Below are 16453 nucleotides of genomic sequence, written 5' to 3' on the forward strand. Positions count from 1 at the left end.
GACCTTCTCCCAGCGATTGACGGAATGGACGAAATGGTGTTGGTGATGACATCTTCGATGAATGTCCCAATCGAGGGACATGTGGAGCGACTATGGGGGACAAACATTCCTTAAGCTTTTTGCAATTCAATATAATACATATACTTAACTGGGAAGCGGAGGCCTCCTTTTGGACGACCTCCGCGATGTCGGGGTCCCGACGTCGAAAGTATGTTAGAACTCTTCTGATGTGGACGCGTTGTCCTGTATTGGAAGCACACAAATTTTTGAAATGCCCCTTTTGAAGGACCCATCCTTTGTGCGGACGGTTACTACTCGGACATTGCCGTCCGATCCAGGGAAGATTTCTGCTACTCGTCCTAGCTGCCATCGCTGTGGTGGCAGGTTGTCCTCCTTGACAAGCACCATTGTGTCTATCTTGACGTTATCGCGCTGTTTCGTCCATTTTGTCCGGTTATGGAGATCGGACAGATAGTGGGTTTTCCATGTTTTCCACAGCCTCTGAACGAACTCTTGGGACCTTTGCCACACAGCCAAACGATTCTCCGGTATTCCTTGTAGATCGGGCTCCGGAACAGCGGTTAGAGGCCTTCCGATCAGAAAATGGGAGTCAGTGCCGAAAAGTCGTCGGGGTCGTTACTCAGAGGCGTTAGCGGGCGAGAATTCAGTATGGCTGCAACTTGTTGTACGATAGTGTTCAGCTCATCGTAGCTCAACTGCCTAGTACCAATTGTCCTCCGGAAGTGACCCTTGAACGATTTAACGGCCGCCTCCCACAATCCTCCGAAATTTGGAGAACGTGCAGGAATGAAATTGAACCGAATGCCATCGTCTTCTGCTGAACGAGTGATGGTGCGCTGGAATTGCTGATCCAGGAATTGACGACGGAGGTCCTCAAGTTCTCTGTTGGCGCCGACAAAGTTAGTCGCATTGTCGCACATTACCGTGTGTGGTTTTCCACGGCACGCGACGAATCTCCTGAAGGCGGAGAGAAATGCCTGAGTAGACAAATCAGCAACTATCTCCATATGGACCGCCTTTGTCGCTAGGCAAACGAAGATCGCTACGTAGGACTTGACTACTGGACTTCGACGGATCGGGTACTTGATGTAGAAGGGACCACACAAATCTAGTCCTACCTTCCAAAAGACTGCTGAGGGGTTTACTCGGACAGCCGGCAAATCTGCCATTAACTGCTCCTGCACCTTTGGCTTACTGCGGAAGCAGTCCACGCATTGGTGGCAAATCTTGCGTACCAGATTTCGAGCATTTGTAGGCCAGAACTTTTCTCTGACTGAAGCGATGAGGAGTTGTTGACCAGCATGAAGGAGTTTTAGATGATAATGCCGAATTACTAGTGCAGCTAACGGATGTTGGTGATGCAAAATCATCGGGTGCTTTCGAAATTCTGAAATCGGTGCATTTGCCAGCCGGCCGCCGACGCGGAGTGTTCCATCTATGACGACGGGATTCAAAAGCGACAACTTGGAGGATGATTTCAGCTGCCGACTCCGCGTCAAATTCGCAAATTCTTCTGGGAAGCTCTCCTTTTGAGAGATGCGGACGAGGTGAGTTTTTTTTTCTGTTCGGGTGAGCCACTGCGACCAGTATTTAGATCTTTTGTGGCATTACCCGTATCCTTAGTATTTAGTGCATGTCGTACTACTCCATTGTCATTGAGAGGCAATGGAGCATCGATTTCTGTACAGTTCCTGTTTCATTATCCCAGAGGTGCAAGAAATCGATTGCGATGAAAAGGTCCCGTTATCATAGAGATTTTAATCCCAGTGAAAGAGCGCCCCTAATCAAACACGATCCATTCGAATTCTGAGAAAAACAAAACGGTGGTACTGATATTTATCCATGCATCGGAACTCTAGCCCCATCCATGTCTTGCTTCTAGTTTAGTCCCAGGACAACAAAGAAAAACCCGGGACTTTAGGCTAGTTGCAAAACTCTGTCAAATTAGAGAATGTGTTCTGCAATAAGAATGCACGTGAGTCCTTGAATTACAGTATGCGGCAGGAAAAAATGCGAAAGTGTTTTTCAACTTCAAACCTCATTTTCGTCCATTTGACATTAACCAATCTATGTTTCAACGTTCCATGATCCTTAATAGGCTAGTTTTCTGAAAAGTTAATTAAAAAAATTCCCATTTTGGTCACTAACCTTTACAGGGCGGCGCCTAAAGATGAAGACAACCAGAATTTTCAAACCGCAGAAAATCGCACAGGTCGCTAAATTTCGCATCTGATAAAACAGAATTTTTGATTTTTTCTACAATATCATCAAATATATGTACTTATTTCATCTGGTATGTGAAACTACATGGCTCTGGATCAGTGTGGTCTGGTTGTTCATCGATTTTGAGCTAATTTTGTTACTGTTATAGTCATTTTGTTTAATGACCATTGGGCGCGCAGTTTATTGATATCCGCTTATTAGGCCTACATTATCACATGTTAAACATCAAATATGTTCATTTTTATTTTTCAGTGCTAGAATATAGACATTGACTGATACACTGTCATGAAAAAATAGTCATATATATCCCATATTTAGCGTGTAGTAGTGCCTTGAACTTTTCGCATTTTTTCCTGCCGCACCCTGTACATACCAGAACTTTACAGTCCTTGATAGGTTAGTACGCAATTAGATACGTAAAGCATGTTTGTTTTCCTAACATCAAGTGTAGTCTCGGGTTGGCAAAGTCCGATTCTTTAACTACCAGCAAGGCAGAATAAATGCAGTTTTAGAAACTGTCACCAGTAACAAGGACTTTGTACCATGAATCCTTATCACCAAAACACATTACCCCAACTTGATAAACCGGATGTCACTAGGGTTCGGTTTGGTAGATCTTGAACCGTAACGCAACACAAAAATGCGATCGTCTTTAAATCCCGCTTTAACAGCGCATCAGAACTTCAAACGCACAAATCTCAAGAAGCAAGCTTCACACATCAATGCATTTCATTATTCTGTTCTTGCTCACTCGTAGCAAGCTTAAAATAAGAAGATGAGGTGCGTTGGTTTTCTTAACGAAGAGATTTGTGCCCTCGAAATCGTGAGTAGGTGCCAAAGTCGGCCATTGTGGCGGCCATTTTGGGTTTCTAACAAGTCTGTCCTTAAAGATCGAGCATATTTTAAACCCCCTCTACCATTCATCCATAAGCACGGGTCGCCTGACACCTTGGATTGGGGTTCCCTGTTTAGTGGACTTTTACCCCCGGAACAGGTGGTCCGTAGTGTTATTCTTAGCCAATTGAGACAACCGCTACCGACACTACACAGCTATCTAGGCTGATCGGGAAAAGAAGTTAACATTGATGGTTTACTTCATATGGACCCGAACAGCCGGCAAGGTGTATACGACGAGGTGAGTTAGCGAGTCATCCAACTCTCTCAGGGACAGGCGTCCTTCCTGCCTAGTTGAGCGATTGCGTGGTGAACTATTGTGCACGAATCTACGAAGCCATGCCACTAGACGAACCAAATCAGTGAGCGATGACCGGAGCGAGAAAAGCTCGTTAGGCGAAGTCACACGAGACGGGAGAGATATCGTGCTACGTTTTTCCAGCAACGCACAATCTATCGGTGGATGTGTTGTCGAGGGTTTCGGCCATGTTGATCGATCTTGGCGAAGCCACATGGGACCTTCGAACCACGACGGCTGGTACTGTATTTGAGTAGCCGTTGTACCACGAGAGAGAATGTCGGCAGGGTTTTCGACCCCGGCAACGTGGTTCCATTCGCCTTCCTTGGTCATGTGCTGTACATATTTCAGAAACACGGTTTCCAACAAAAACTTGCCAACGGGAAGGTAACGACGATAACCAGCACTTAACAATCATCGAATCGGTCCAAAATAATGATTGATGCGGGAGTTGAAGACTGCCAGTAACCTTTTCATAGAGGTGGCTCAGCAACAAAGCCGATGACAATTCAAGGCGCGGTATCGACTGTCTCTTCTTCTTGCGGGCCAGATCTTCTAATGGTGCAACTCTGGACTTTGACGTAATCAGTCGAACGCTGATTTCTCCGCTATTCAACACACAGCGAAGATACAAACATGCACCATATGCTGCCTCCGATGCATCACAGAATCCATGTATTTCTACACTGAATAGACCTTGAGTGTAACAGGTCCACCTTGGAATCTTGAGTGATTCGAGCGCGATAGTATTCCGACGAAACTCAAGCCAATAGTTCTGGAATTCTTCCGGAAGCGGATCATCCCAATCGCAGCTTTGCTTCCATAACGAATGGAGGAATATTTTGGCTTGTACTACTACTGGGCCAATAAGACCAAGCGGGTCGAAGATCCGTGCAGTGTCAGAAAGCACGATTCGCTTGGTGATTGGATTTTGAGGGTTCCACTGTGGCACAGCATATCGAAACATGTCGGTAGCAGGTTCCCAAATGAGGCCGAGAGTTTTGACTGGTGATGACGACGAATCCAATTCCAGAGTAGCTCGTTCATCTCGTAGTTCCTCGGGAATGCTTGAAAGGATCTCGGCACAGTTGGAGCTCCATTTTCGTAGAGCGAAACCAGCGGAGTTCATGAGGTCCAAGATCTCAATTACTAGGGCCTTTCCTTCTTCTACGTCGTCTGTTCCCGTTAGAAGATCGTCAACGTAAAATCCCTATCGAATGGTGGTAGCTGCCTTTCCGTGCGTTGCTTCGGCATCTGCTGCCAACTGTTGAAGGCACTTTGTTGCAAGGTATGGAGCAGAGCTAGTACCATACGTAACGGTAGTAAGCTGGTAGGCCTTCACAGGTTCGCTGGTCGAGCTTCGCCAAAGAATGCGCTGAAGAGGCTGATCGGCTTGGCACACGTTGACCATGCGGTACATTTTGGCGATGTCCGCCACTACAACGAATCTGTGGAATCGGAACCGTAGGATAATCGACAACAAATCGTCCTGGACGACGGGTCCGACCATTAATCCATCGTTCAGCGACACTCCAGTAGACGTGCGGCATGAAGCGTCAAACACGACGCGCAGCTTCGTTGTCGTACTTTCCGGCTTCAAGACGGCGTGATGTGGCAAATAATACGATGGACGTTCGCAATTTTCAGCAGAGACTTCGCGCATGTGACCCATGTCCAAATATTCTTGAATGAAATCGCAATACAGGGTGCGGCAGGAAAAAATGCGAAAAGTTCAAGGCACTATTACACGCTAAATATGGGATATATATGACTATTTTTTCATGACAGTGTATCAGTCAATGTCTATATTCTAGCACTGAAAAATAAAAATGAACATATTTGATGTTTAACATGTGATAATGTAAGCCTAATAAGCGGGTATCAATAAACTGCGCGCCCAATGGTCATTAAACAAAATGACTATAGCAGTAACAAAACTAGCTTAAATTCGATGAACAACCAGACCACACTGATCCAGAGCCATGTAGTTTCACATACTAGATGAAATAAGTATATATATTTGATGATACTGTAAAGAAAATTAAACATTTTGTTTTATCAGATACGAAATTTAGCGACCTGTGCGATTTTCTGCGGTTTGAAAGTTCTGATAGTCTTCAGCTTCAGGTGCCGTCTTGTAAAGATAAGTGACCAAAATGGGAAAATTTTAATTAACTTTTCAGAAAACTGGCCTATTAGAGATCATGGAACGTTGAAACATAGATTGGTTAACGTCAAATGGACGAAAATGAGGTTTGAAGTTGAAAAACACTTTCGCATTTTTTCCTGCCGCATACTGTACAAAGCCTTCAGCGCACAGTGGAGCACCTAGTACATCAAAACTGATCAAAATTATTTTGACGCATTTTCACAACCCAAATGCAACCCAAATTAGTAATGAAACGTATTTCATAGTTTTCGTATTTTTTTATTTCATCATTAGGGTGACCAATTTTATGATTGTAAAAGTCAAGATTTTTCGAAACTAAAATTTTTCAAAAAATCACAACTTTTGAACCAGTTGACCGATTTTAAACTTCTTTTTTTTGCTTGAAAGCTGTTGAGTTCTAGTTTTCAGGAAAAATACGTTCAGAGGGCTAAATAGTGTTTTAAGGCAAATAATATCATATAATAATATAATTATCACGATTTTTTCAAAGTGTTGCAACTTTTGAAATCGGAAACATCCGGAAGGTTTTCTTTCTGCATTTGAAAGAGGAACAATAGTTTTATCATACACTAAACGCAGATTTTCCGGAAACAGCCGGAAAATCAACTTATTTCATTTTGAATGTACGGTAAAGGATTCCATCAAATATTTTTTTCAATATTTTCATAAATTGTATGTAAATTCAACGTCAATTTGTTTGGGTCTCAAATTAACAGAATAAAAACATTAACCTTCTTTAACAAACTGCATTGTTGAATTAATTGATTATCAATTTCATTCACTTTGTACGGTCAAAACTAGCACGCGCTGTGAGTTATATCAAAGAAAACGGCTTAACTTCAGCTTCACTTAACCTCTTCTGATAAGCGTAAACAAAACATCTGTACACTGCTTAGCTGTCAAACGATTACACGATAACTACACTTGGCAAAAACACAACGGAAAACCCAATTACTTCATTTTGAGTTTTTCCACTTATGATCAGGTTTTGATGTGATTTACTCCAATGTGCAGCGTGTTGTTCATCTCGAAACGACGTTCCAGTCCGTAGAAGCGCCTAAGTGCAGTTGTTTTGGAGTCTCCTAGCTGATGATCGATGACATATTGCTTCTTGGGAAGCGTGACGACAAACCTTTTATCTTCATCTCGCACTGTAGTTCGCTGAAAAATCTCCTCACACGTTGATTCTTCGACGGAGAGTGTGCTCTTGTGGTAGCAGGACTCCAATTCCCAGAATTTGGAACACGACCAGACACTACCCATCCAAAGACGGTTTCTTGAAAGGTGGGTCCATCATCCGACATTTTCTTGCGGCCTTCCTTCAGCAGATCGAAATAAAACTCGGCGCCAATGGTCAAATCTACTGGCCCGGGCTCGTGAAATCCAGGATCCGCCAAAACAATGTCTTCAGGAACTAATAACGATCCAGCATCAACTCGATCAACTGGTAATGTAGCCGTGAGTTTGGGAAGAACGTGAAGCTGAACGGTTTCGGTATACGACGATATGCTGGGGAACCGTGGAGATATATCTGCTTCGACCATCTTCGACGACCGTACAACGGAGCCACCAATTCCAGAAACTGCGAGATGGCTGTCCGCTCCGGCCAACCTCAGACCTTGGCATAATTTTGAAGTGGCGAAACAGTACTCTGAACAGGAGTCCAAAAGTGCTCTAGCAATTTTCGAGTTGCCATTTCGATCGGTTACTATCACCATAGCGGTAGACAGCAACACTTGCCGAGTGGGCGAGGGTGCGCTGGAGGGTAGTGAGTTTGTTTGCGTAACTAGTGTGCGATCTGTGGCGTGTGATGGGTGTGAATGTGGTTGATGCGAACTTGTACTGGCTATTGGGTGTGAGTTCGTGAGTGGTCCATGGTTTTGAGTGGGTGTGGTCTGATTCTGAGCTTGTGTGTTCTGATTATTCGCTTTTTGTGGTCGGTTCTGTACAAGTGGGACGGAGGAACCGGTCGCTGCAGGCGGGGACGCTGCTCTGCTGTTGTTTGATCCGATGTGCAATAGGGTGTGGTGCCGTTGGTGACAATTCCGGCAAGTTCCGCTCGTACAGTATCGAACCATGTGAGACGACGAAAAACAGTTCAAGCACAATCCGCTCCGTTTCACCTTCTCTTGGACCTTCATCTTCAGGAACTTCTGGCATCTGAAAGCTGAATGCTGACTTTCCCCACAAAACGGACAATTTCTCGGAGATTGCGATGTGGCGTGACTAACCGTATATCTAGGCTTCTTAGACTCGATCTGCTGGCTCGGCTTCGACGACGACAAAGACTGCAGAACGGAGGCCTGCTTTCGCAAAAATTCCATCAAATCTTCGTAGCCAGGGACATCTGTAGAAGAGTGATGCGACTCCCATTGACGAAGCGTGGTGGTGTCAAGCCTGGAGCACACCATGTAAGCCAATATTGTGCTCCACCCGGGCGTGTCTTCGCCGATTTTCGTCAACTGCTGCAGGTTTCTGTCGAATTCGTTGATAACGTGGCTTAACGCTTCATAACTTTCACGTTTCATTGATTCCACGCTGAACAAAGCATCAAGATGTGCCTTGACGATGAGCTTTTTGTTCTCATATCGCTCTTGGAGGCTGTCCCACGCTATAGGGTAGTTGGCAGCAGTCATCTCAATCGACGAAATTCCTTGCAACGCTTCACCGGTTAGGGACGAACGTAGATAGGAGAACTTATCCATTTCTGTCAACTGGTCATTCCGATGGATCAGACTCCTAAACATGTCACGGTATGTGACCCATTCACGGATGCGACCTCCAAAGCTAGGTAAACGGATTTCGGGAAGCTTCACTCTGGAAATCGCACTGGAAGCAGCGGGAGCTGCCTGCTGACCGGTCGCTGCAGGAGTATCTGCAGTAGCTGACAGTTTGCGCAGTTTGGCTTTCAGCTCGCAGTAGGTATCCTCAACCATTTCAACCAATTCGAAGCTCTCGATCTGCCGCTTCTCAATAAGATCTGCTAGAGTCTTGGCCTTCTCGTCTGGATCTTCCTTTGATTCGGACACTTGTTTTTTATCGGCTTCTTCCGAAAGAACATCGATTCTCCGGCGAACTTCGTAGAACCGCTTCATAGCAATTTCCAGCATGTCTAGTCGGGCTTCCACTTGGTCAAGATGTTGTTGCGAAGCTGCCGCTCCTGCTTCAGTAGATCCTTCAACTCGCTGGTCATTTTAACCCTTTTCTTCCGCTGGATTCACTAATTTTGCCAAATAAATGGAAACACTTTCACTGATGGGTAGTCGAGCACTATCAAGTCACTGGTACAATGTAATTGTTTGCAGGTGCAATCAACTACTAATTTAACACTGCACAAAACAGCTTTTTAGACCACTGTGCACTAGAAAATCAGCACTATTACTGCACACTCGAACATTCACCCGCGACTCGCGATTCAACTCGACGTCCCACGTATGACAGTAGACAGGCAGAGTAGATTGACTGCAGCGAAGGGAACCGACCAAGCGAACAACAAGCATAAGAAAATCCAGCGGAAATCAAGATCAACCGTCAATCGGAGAACCCAACTCAAGGACCAACTCGCAGTTCGCATGCAAAAAGACAAAACCAGCATTGATTTTCGTTCTTCGAACTAAAAAACACGCGACGTAATATGCAATGACTACACTACTGTTTATTAAAACTCAAACTACTGTTTATTAAAACTCAAACGACGTGATTTATTGCTCGGTAGGTACAACAATCTATTCGATGCGATCTCGCGCACGATGCATTTTCAACTTACTACTGCCCGGTATGCACAGTAATACCGAGGGACAGTGGTGAGTATCGCATACGATCTAGAGCCGATCGCTCCTATTACTCTACCTGCTAGCAGTGATAAGGAAGGGATCAATCTACGAATGATAAAACGAGACCACTAGTGATAAGGCTCTGTGGAACTCGTCCGTGCTGCCAGAAGGGCTGATATTACTAGGCCTAAACAGACTCTATATAATTTCCTGGGAAAATGCCGGGAGAGGAACCTGGGGTAATGCCTGGAGGAATTCCTGAAGGAAGCCATGGAGTATTTCCATGAGAATTTTTATAAGTAAACCAGGTTGAATTCTGGGAAAAATTCCTAGGGTGATTCCTGGAGGAGTTCTTGAAGGATCTCCTGACGGTGAAGATATGACGTAGTCACACCACGAATTTTTAAGAGCACAGATCTGAAGAACCAAATGACGGTTTGACCAGGGGTTTCAGCAGGGTACCAGGAGATCTCGAGGGGTTTTCAGGGGACTGAGTGGGTTTTCGGAAGCTTTGCAGAGAGTTTCAGAGGATTTTCGACGGGGTTTGGAGGCGGTACATATACGTTTTCGTGCGTTACATGGGGTCCGAGGGGGTTTCAAGGGGATTTTGGGAACATTTCAGAAAATTTCAGAGGATTCTCAGAGACCCCATCACAATATTTTTTAAAAACGCCCCTGAATAGGACATGATTTAAAGGTGTTCTTGAAACACCCTGATACGACTCTGACCTAATTTGCCTCAAAACGCCCCTGAAACCTCTTTAACCCCATTGAATCGCCCATGAAATCATCATAATCAATTTGGACACCTTTAACAGCCTCTAGAAACCTCCTGAAAACCTGAAACCCCCTTGAAACGCCCCTGAAATGCTATCAAACGCCCCTAAAATCTCTAGAAACCCCCTTAAAATTTCTTAAATGGATCTGGAATGCCTTGAAACGCCCTTTTACGGCACCTGACGTCCCTGGAGCCCCTTGGAACCTCCTTTTTGGGCTTTCTGGGAACTTTCTGTTGGATTTCGGCTTGGATAAATTTGTTAAATACTTCACCACCCTGAAGAAGGAAGTACTGATGTTTTTAGCACATCCTGAAGAAATCCCAAGAACAGTTCGTGGAGGAACTTCTGCAGGATTCCCTGCAGTAAATCCTTGAGTATTTCCTAGAGGAATTCCGGAAGATTCTTAGGAGGAATCCCGGAAACAATCTCTAGAAGGGAATATAAACAATTTCTGGTGGAATTTCTGGATTAATTCCTTGAAGAAATTCTGAAAGAATTCCAGTAGGAATTCTTTCCAGGAGAGTTGCTGGAGGAATCCTTGAAGGAAATTTTAAAATAATCCTTTGAACTGTTCCTGAAAGAATTCCATATGGAATTTCCGAGTGAATTCCTGAAGGGAATCCCTAGAAGAATTTCTGGAGAAATTCATGGAGGAATTACTGGAGGAATTCCCGAAGAAACCATAGGAAGAATCCCAGAAGTAATTTCGTGAGGAATTCCTTTTGAAATCTCACAACGGATTTGTAAACGAATTCTTGGAAGACATTCTTTAGGAATTACTGATAAACAAATCCAAATAAATCCATGTCTGCAGTTTTTTTTTGCACTAACTATTGAAGGAGTCCTTGGATCCCCCCTGCTCCCCCTCTGGCTACGCTCAAGATCTCCAACATAAATCCTGACGGAAGTAACGTCAGAGAAGTCAAACCGTCAACCAATCAGAACGTGGCTGATTTCCTAAGTTTTACCTCTTTAGTGTTAGTCCAGCTTCTTTCAATGTTCTGGTGACTAACACCATTTTTGTTCAACGTGATTGCTTCAGGGGACTGTTACGGTCTTCTTGTTTTCTTACCCAGCATTAAAACCATGCTTCTGTGTTAAAAGATAGGTTGTCAGCTTGAGCCGCAGTTATGTTGGCTACGAAAACATTGCATTGATGGGATAGGGATGCCAATTCCTTGGATTGCTTACACAAAAAGCTCAAAGTTCAATTGTTCACCCTTATTTGATATAAGTGCAAGAAACAAAACCAAGCAACGTAACCACCAACTTCAAACGACACGAGAAGGCACGACACCAAGAAGAATCCCCTCAACACCGTTACTCGGAAGCTGTTTCCCGTCTGAAAGGACTTTCTCTATTGTGGCAATAAAATTTGTGTTTGCAGCATAGCAGGAGCTACATATATAACACATCGCTACTTCCAGCTACTACGAGCACATTATCATTCGTCACGTTTTTCATAAGTTATACCGATACGACTCTTTGCATTTCCTAGTAGTCGAAGAATTTTATTGCTTCACTAGGTATATTGCAATCGTGGAAACGGTCGTCGTCGTCATAGGTTGGAAGCTGTAGGGGGTTTTTCATGGAGATGTCTTTAAAAGAATCGAAAAGGGTGTAACCAAAACGGTTTACCAGATTCAATGACATTTTTGACATTCTTTACCACTTAACCTAGTTTACAGCTCTATTGTCCACTAAGGCACTACGTGAGCAATTACAATTGATAGCTGCATTTATACTTTTTACAGCGCCTAATTGTATTCTACTCTACTATATCGAAATGGTTACTTTTATGCTTATTTCATTTTTCTACACTATCCATGCTGGAATGATGAACTCGTGGATGTTGACATGTAGGTGTTTGTTTCCTTTTCAGGTTCGATTGAGAGTGCATTAAAAGTTGACATTCATCGATATCTAAGTATCCGAGTCAGTTAGAGCCGTGGATCCACGTGTTCTATACTTAGCTTGAGTTACGCTCGACGAGTGTGACCAAATATTGTGAACGGTTGAACATTTGCACGATAATCTGTAAAGCAACGTAAGAGACAATAAATGGAACAGATTCAACAGAAGCTAAGAAAGCTGATAAGTGGTTTATTTATCACTTTTCCACCTAACACGCAGTAGTATACACTCAGTAGCAAAAAAAAAATAACCCAAAAGAATTTTTCTCCCAAAAAACCGTCATATTTAATCTTCTGTAACGTTGACAATAATCAAAATTTTTGGCTGGAAAAAATCAACACAGCATCATCAGTATACAGGTATGTTCCGTTTTTATCAACACGGTGCGCGATTTTCAGTTGACAAAAACGGAATAGTGATAAAAACGGAATAATTTTCTTTGACAAAATATTTTGCAACATTTCAATATGAATTGGAAGTTTTACTGTAGAACACATTCCAAAAGTAAAAAATATGCTGTTTACTATGAAATTTAATTGTTAAAGGAATTAATTTTAGCACATCTACTGCAACCAGTTCAAATACAAAAGTTTTCTGACTGTGACGCCGACAAGAGGGTTTCACCACATTTGTGACCACATTTTTGGAAATTTATTTTCGTTGAGCGCAAGAATGACACATATTACAGTTCCAGTACCCGGATCGACGTTTTAAAATATGACATACTTCCAGGAATTATTAATCTCCAGGAACATAGTTTCGATATCCTAACAAAAAAGGATATGTTTACTTCCTTCCGGAAGGCATTCCTCCACGAGTATCATCTTCACAGATTCCTATAAAAGTTTCGTCTAGGATACTTTGAGGAAATCTTCAGGAATTTTTCTAAGCAAGCACTTGTAACTTCTCTAGAATATTGGATTCCCCAAGAAGTTCCTCCAGAATTCTCCTAGGTTACCTTGTACCATGCCGCTTGTTAATCTTTTGGAATTCGGTAAGAACTTTTAGAGAAAAGAAGTTTTGTCCCTTATGATTTCTTCAGAAATTCCTTCTCGGATCAACCTAGATGTCTTTTTTTTTAATTTCTCCTGGAGTTTCTTTGGGGATCGCTCCAAATATTCTACCAGGAAATGGAATTTATTAACCTTTCTTATGGATTATGATGGGAACAGCTTGCTGACGTAGTGTACAGTTTGGGTCTATAATGGCCCTAATGCACAAGGTGGGCTAAGAAAATCATTTTGGGATTTAACATACACATCCTGTTGAAATTAAATCAACTCGAGTTGCTTTGGAGATTCAGCAAGATTTTACTTTTGAAATTAAGGAGTATCTCCGTTCCTTCAGAATTCCAAGATTACTTTTTGAAATCCCTCCAGAACATTTTTCTGATATTTCTCCAGGGACTCATTCTGGGTTTCCTTCAACATTTTTTCTAGAATTTTATCAGAAGTTATTTCTTGGATTCTTTAAAGAGTTTCTTATGATATTTTCCCCTGGAATGTCCTCCATCCAAAAATTTCTTATAAAGATTCCTACAGGACTTTGTTTTGGTATTTATGCTCAGTAGAAACACCTACACCTACTGGAACTTTTATTATGAATACTTCCAAGAGGATTCTATCTTTCATCTTGGTTATTTTCCCATGATTAGTAGATGAACCAGCCTTGGGCTGACAATCTCGTTAAAAAAAATATAATAATAATTCTCCCCAACTTCTTACTGCGTTTCCTGGGAATATCCCAGTAGTTTAGTCTAGTAATCTTCCAGGAATTTTTTCCTCAAACCCTCCAGAAATTTCGTCAGGGAGTCCTCCTGATGTTCTGTGTAGAAATCTCCGGGGAGTTATTCCTGAGAATCCTCCAGAATTTCCTGGTGTGAAACCTTGAGAAATTCCTTCAAGAAATCCTGTATAAGTTCAGAATTGATGGGATTTCTTTAGGATTTTTTTGGGAAACCTTAGATTCTTCTGGGAACCTTCACTGCCCCCACTCGCATAACAGTCCCATTTGTAAAAAGTAGGAATTGAGAAAACGGCATTTGAAGTTTGAAAACTTGTTTCCATATAAAACTTTGAAAAATCGCCAAAATTTGAAAAATATTTCGATCATCTCGAAACTTCCACAGATTGCTTTGCACATGAATACATTACTGTGAAAAATATTACAATCACAACAAAGTTATTCAGTTTTGTGTTACGTGACACAAAAATCCATTATGGCACTGTTATGCGGGTACTTTTAATATGGGACGCTCATGGCTTGGTATTGTTTTCACACATTGACATAAAAATTTGAAATTTTTATTATGGTTTTTGGAAGTACATCCAAAATGATGACTATTCATAACATTAACTCAAAAGTGATGAAAATTCAAATGGGACTGTTATGCGAATGGGGGCAGTTCAGTAGTTGCTGGAGAAATCCCCAGATCGTTTGTCAAGTTCCTAGACTCATCTTTCCTAGAGAAACTTTTTTGTGGAAGACTTAACTCCTGATTCACCTAAAGAAACTTCTGAACTATTTCCTAACGATATCTCAGAAGAACTCCATTAAATAATGTGGAGAAATACAAGGTAAAATCGCCAGTAGAAATTACTGAAGGAAACCAAGATTGCATTTTTAGAGCAATCGAAAGATGAAATCCCGGATAAAATTCCATAGGAATCTATAGGAATTTAGCAGTTTCGGACGGGAAAATTTGGACAGGGTATCAAGGATGACAAGAGAGATATCTGGTTGAAATTTGAGCCTCGTCGAAAAGAAGCAGAAGAGAAGAATTCAGCACATCGCGTAATTTCAAGAAAATCGTGTAAGAACCGCGTGGAATTTATTGCACTTAAAAAAAGTCTTGCAAAATCCCGAACTGTTCAAGTTTTCGAAGAATACTTGAAGAGGCAGGCTATGTTCCAGTTGGTATGTAAAGCTAGAGTAATTTTTTTATCGGACAATTGATTTAAATTTTCTCATGTCCAAATAAGAAGTAAAGTTATGCGTGAGAGAAAGCATGAATTAACATTATCTACAGGGGGTGATACACAAACTATGTCACGCAAAAATCGACCTTCTTCAACCGCCCCTCCCCCCCTATGTCACACTTTTTGTATGGGACCTCAATAATTTTTGTAAGGGTCGTCATGTTCTGCAAAACCTCCCCTCCCCCCTTAAAGCGTGACATAATTTGTGTACGACCCCCAGTTGAATTTGAACTGTGTTCAAAGCTATTGTAGAGTATACGTCTTCTATGTCATCATTGGTGGTTGCTTCAAATTCACTCATGCATGCATTGCCTCAAGATTAATGTTAAACTATAAATAACTCGTGTTCGAGGAAAAAAAAATTACAAAAACTTCAGTGTTGACAAAAACGGAATGAAATGTTGACGAAATCGGATAGTGACAAAAACGGATAGTGATAATAACGGATAGTGACAAAAACGGAACATACCTGTATTGACAATCTATGATCAAAATTTAACCCTCTAATACCCAAATTTTTGATTTTGATCTAAATATCATTTTTCGTCATCTAAAATCGATTTAAACATAATTTGGAAGATGATTCTTTTTAATTCTCGATTTCGTGAATTTCAGTTTTTGATTTTTCTAATTTTTGTTTTTGAACATCCCCACACTTTTATATTTTTCCTGGGAGCCTATTTGGGATACGGATTTTTTGGGATGAAAAGATTTTGAGATTTTATGATTATTGTTGAAATATTTTAATTTTAATTTTTTTCATATAAAATTTTATTTTCCGTGTAATTTTATGGAAAATAATTTTAGAGTGTATTCGATCCCCTTCAACTATTAAACAAGGATAGAATGGTTTGGGAAAAATTTAAAATATGTTAATTGTAGCGATTCAATACAAAATAAACAATGATTTCTAAAAGGTGACCAAAACATCGATTTTTCAATGATTTTTGAAAAATGTAAATACGCTTTAAAATACACCAAAAACCATTTTGAGATATACAAAACAGTCCTAAATATCAGCCAAAAATATAAAAAACTCTAGTTTCAGAATCTGTGCGGTTTAAAATATTTCATCTTGGGTTTTTCGATTTTTTTGATTTTTTCTCTATTTTCCCATACAATTGGCGAAAAAAGTCATTTTAAGGTTATTATCATCCCATATAAAAATGTATGGAAAAAAAAACCAAGATGGATTATTTTAAATCACACATATTCTGAATCTAGAGGTCCAAAAATACAAAAAATAATTTGAGGTACATTCACTTTTCATAATACTTCCCGTTGGACATAGCGTGTAACTTATGTCAAAAAGTCATTATTGGACACACATATTATTTTCAAACATCCATATTTTAGAAAAAAACTTTATGAAAATTTCAATGCAGCGTCAAAAAAATGATGTG

General features: G+C 41.4%; 3 protein-coding genes across 3 annotated transcripts; all 3 read right to left on the reverse strand.

The window, feature by feature from the left end:
- Positions 1-596: 596 nt before the first annotated feature.
- LOC134290400 (uncharacterized) lies at positions 597-4565 on the reverse strand. Its single transcript, XM_062857538.1, has 3 exons — positions 3849-4565; positions 3494-3772; positions 597-1547 (listed from the first exon to the last, which is right to left on the reverse strand). Exons 1-3 carry the CDS (start codon positions 4563-4565, stop codon positions 597-599), a joined length of 1947 nt encoding a protein of 648 aa, XP_062713522.1.
- An 81-nt stretch (positions 4566-4646) lies between these two features.
- On the reverse strand, positions 4647-5108 carry LOC134290401 (uncharacterized). The gene has a single exon (XM_062857539.1). It carries the CDS (start codon positions 5106-5108, stop codon positions 4647-4649), a length of 462 nt encoding a protein of 153 aa, XP_062713523.1.
- A 1580-nt stretch (positions 5109-6688) lies between these two features.
- On the reverse strand, positions 6689-8716 carry LOC134290402 (uncharacterized). Its single transcript, XM_062857541.1, has one exon. The coding sequence runs from the start codon at positions 8714-8716 to the stop codon at positions 6689-6691; it is 2028 nt and encodes a 675-aa protein (XP_062713525.1).
- Positions 8717-16453: the final 7737 nt, after the last annotated feature.

The sequence above is a fragment of the Aedes albopictus genome, chromosome 3 (genome assembly GCF_035046485.1).
Source record: "Aedes albopictus strain Foshan chromosome 3, AalbF5, whole genome shotgun sequence".
NCBI classification, from domain to species: Eukaryota; Metazoa; Arthropoda; class Insecta; order Diptera; family Culicidae; genus Aedes; species Aedes albopictus.

What these genes read in the sequence shown, in the direction of transcription:
- LOC134290402 (XM_062857541.1), bottom strand. Translation starts at nt 8,716, where the DNA reads ATGCTGGAAATTGCTATGAAGCGGTTCTACGAAGTTCGCCGGAGAATC.
- LOC134290401 (XM_062857539.1), bottom strand. Translation starts at nt 5,108, where the DNA reads ATGGGTCACATGCGCGAAGTCTCTGCTGAAAATTGCGAACGTCCATCG.
- LOC134290400 (XM_062857538.1), bottom strand. Translation starts at nt 4,565, where the DNA reads ATGAACTCCGCTGGTTTCGCTCTACGAAAATGGAGCTCCAACTGTGCC. An exon ending in TTTGGACCGATTCGATGATT is followed by an intron (nt 3,773 to 3,848) that starts GTTAAGTGCTGG and finishes AAATATGTACAG; the next exon opens with CACATGACCAAGGAAGGCGA. An exon ending in GGTCATCGCTCACTGATTTG is followed by an intron (nt 1,548 to 3,493) that starts GTTCGTCTAGTG and finishes ATCTCTCAAAAG; the next exon opens with GAGAGCTTCCCAGAAGAATT.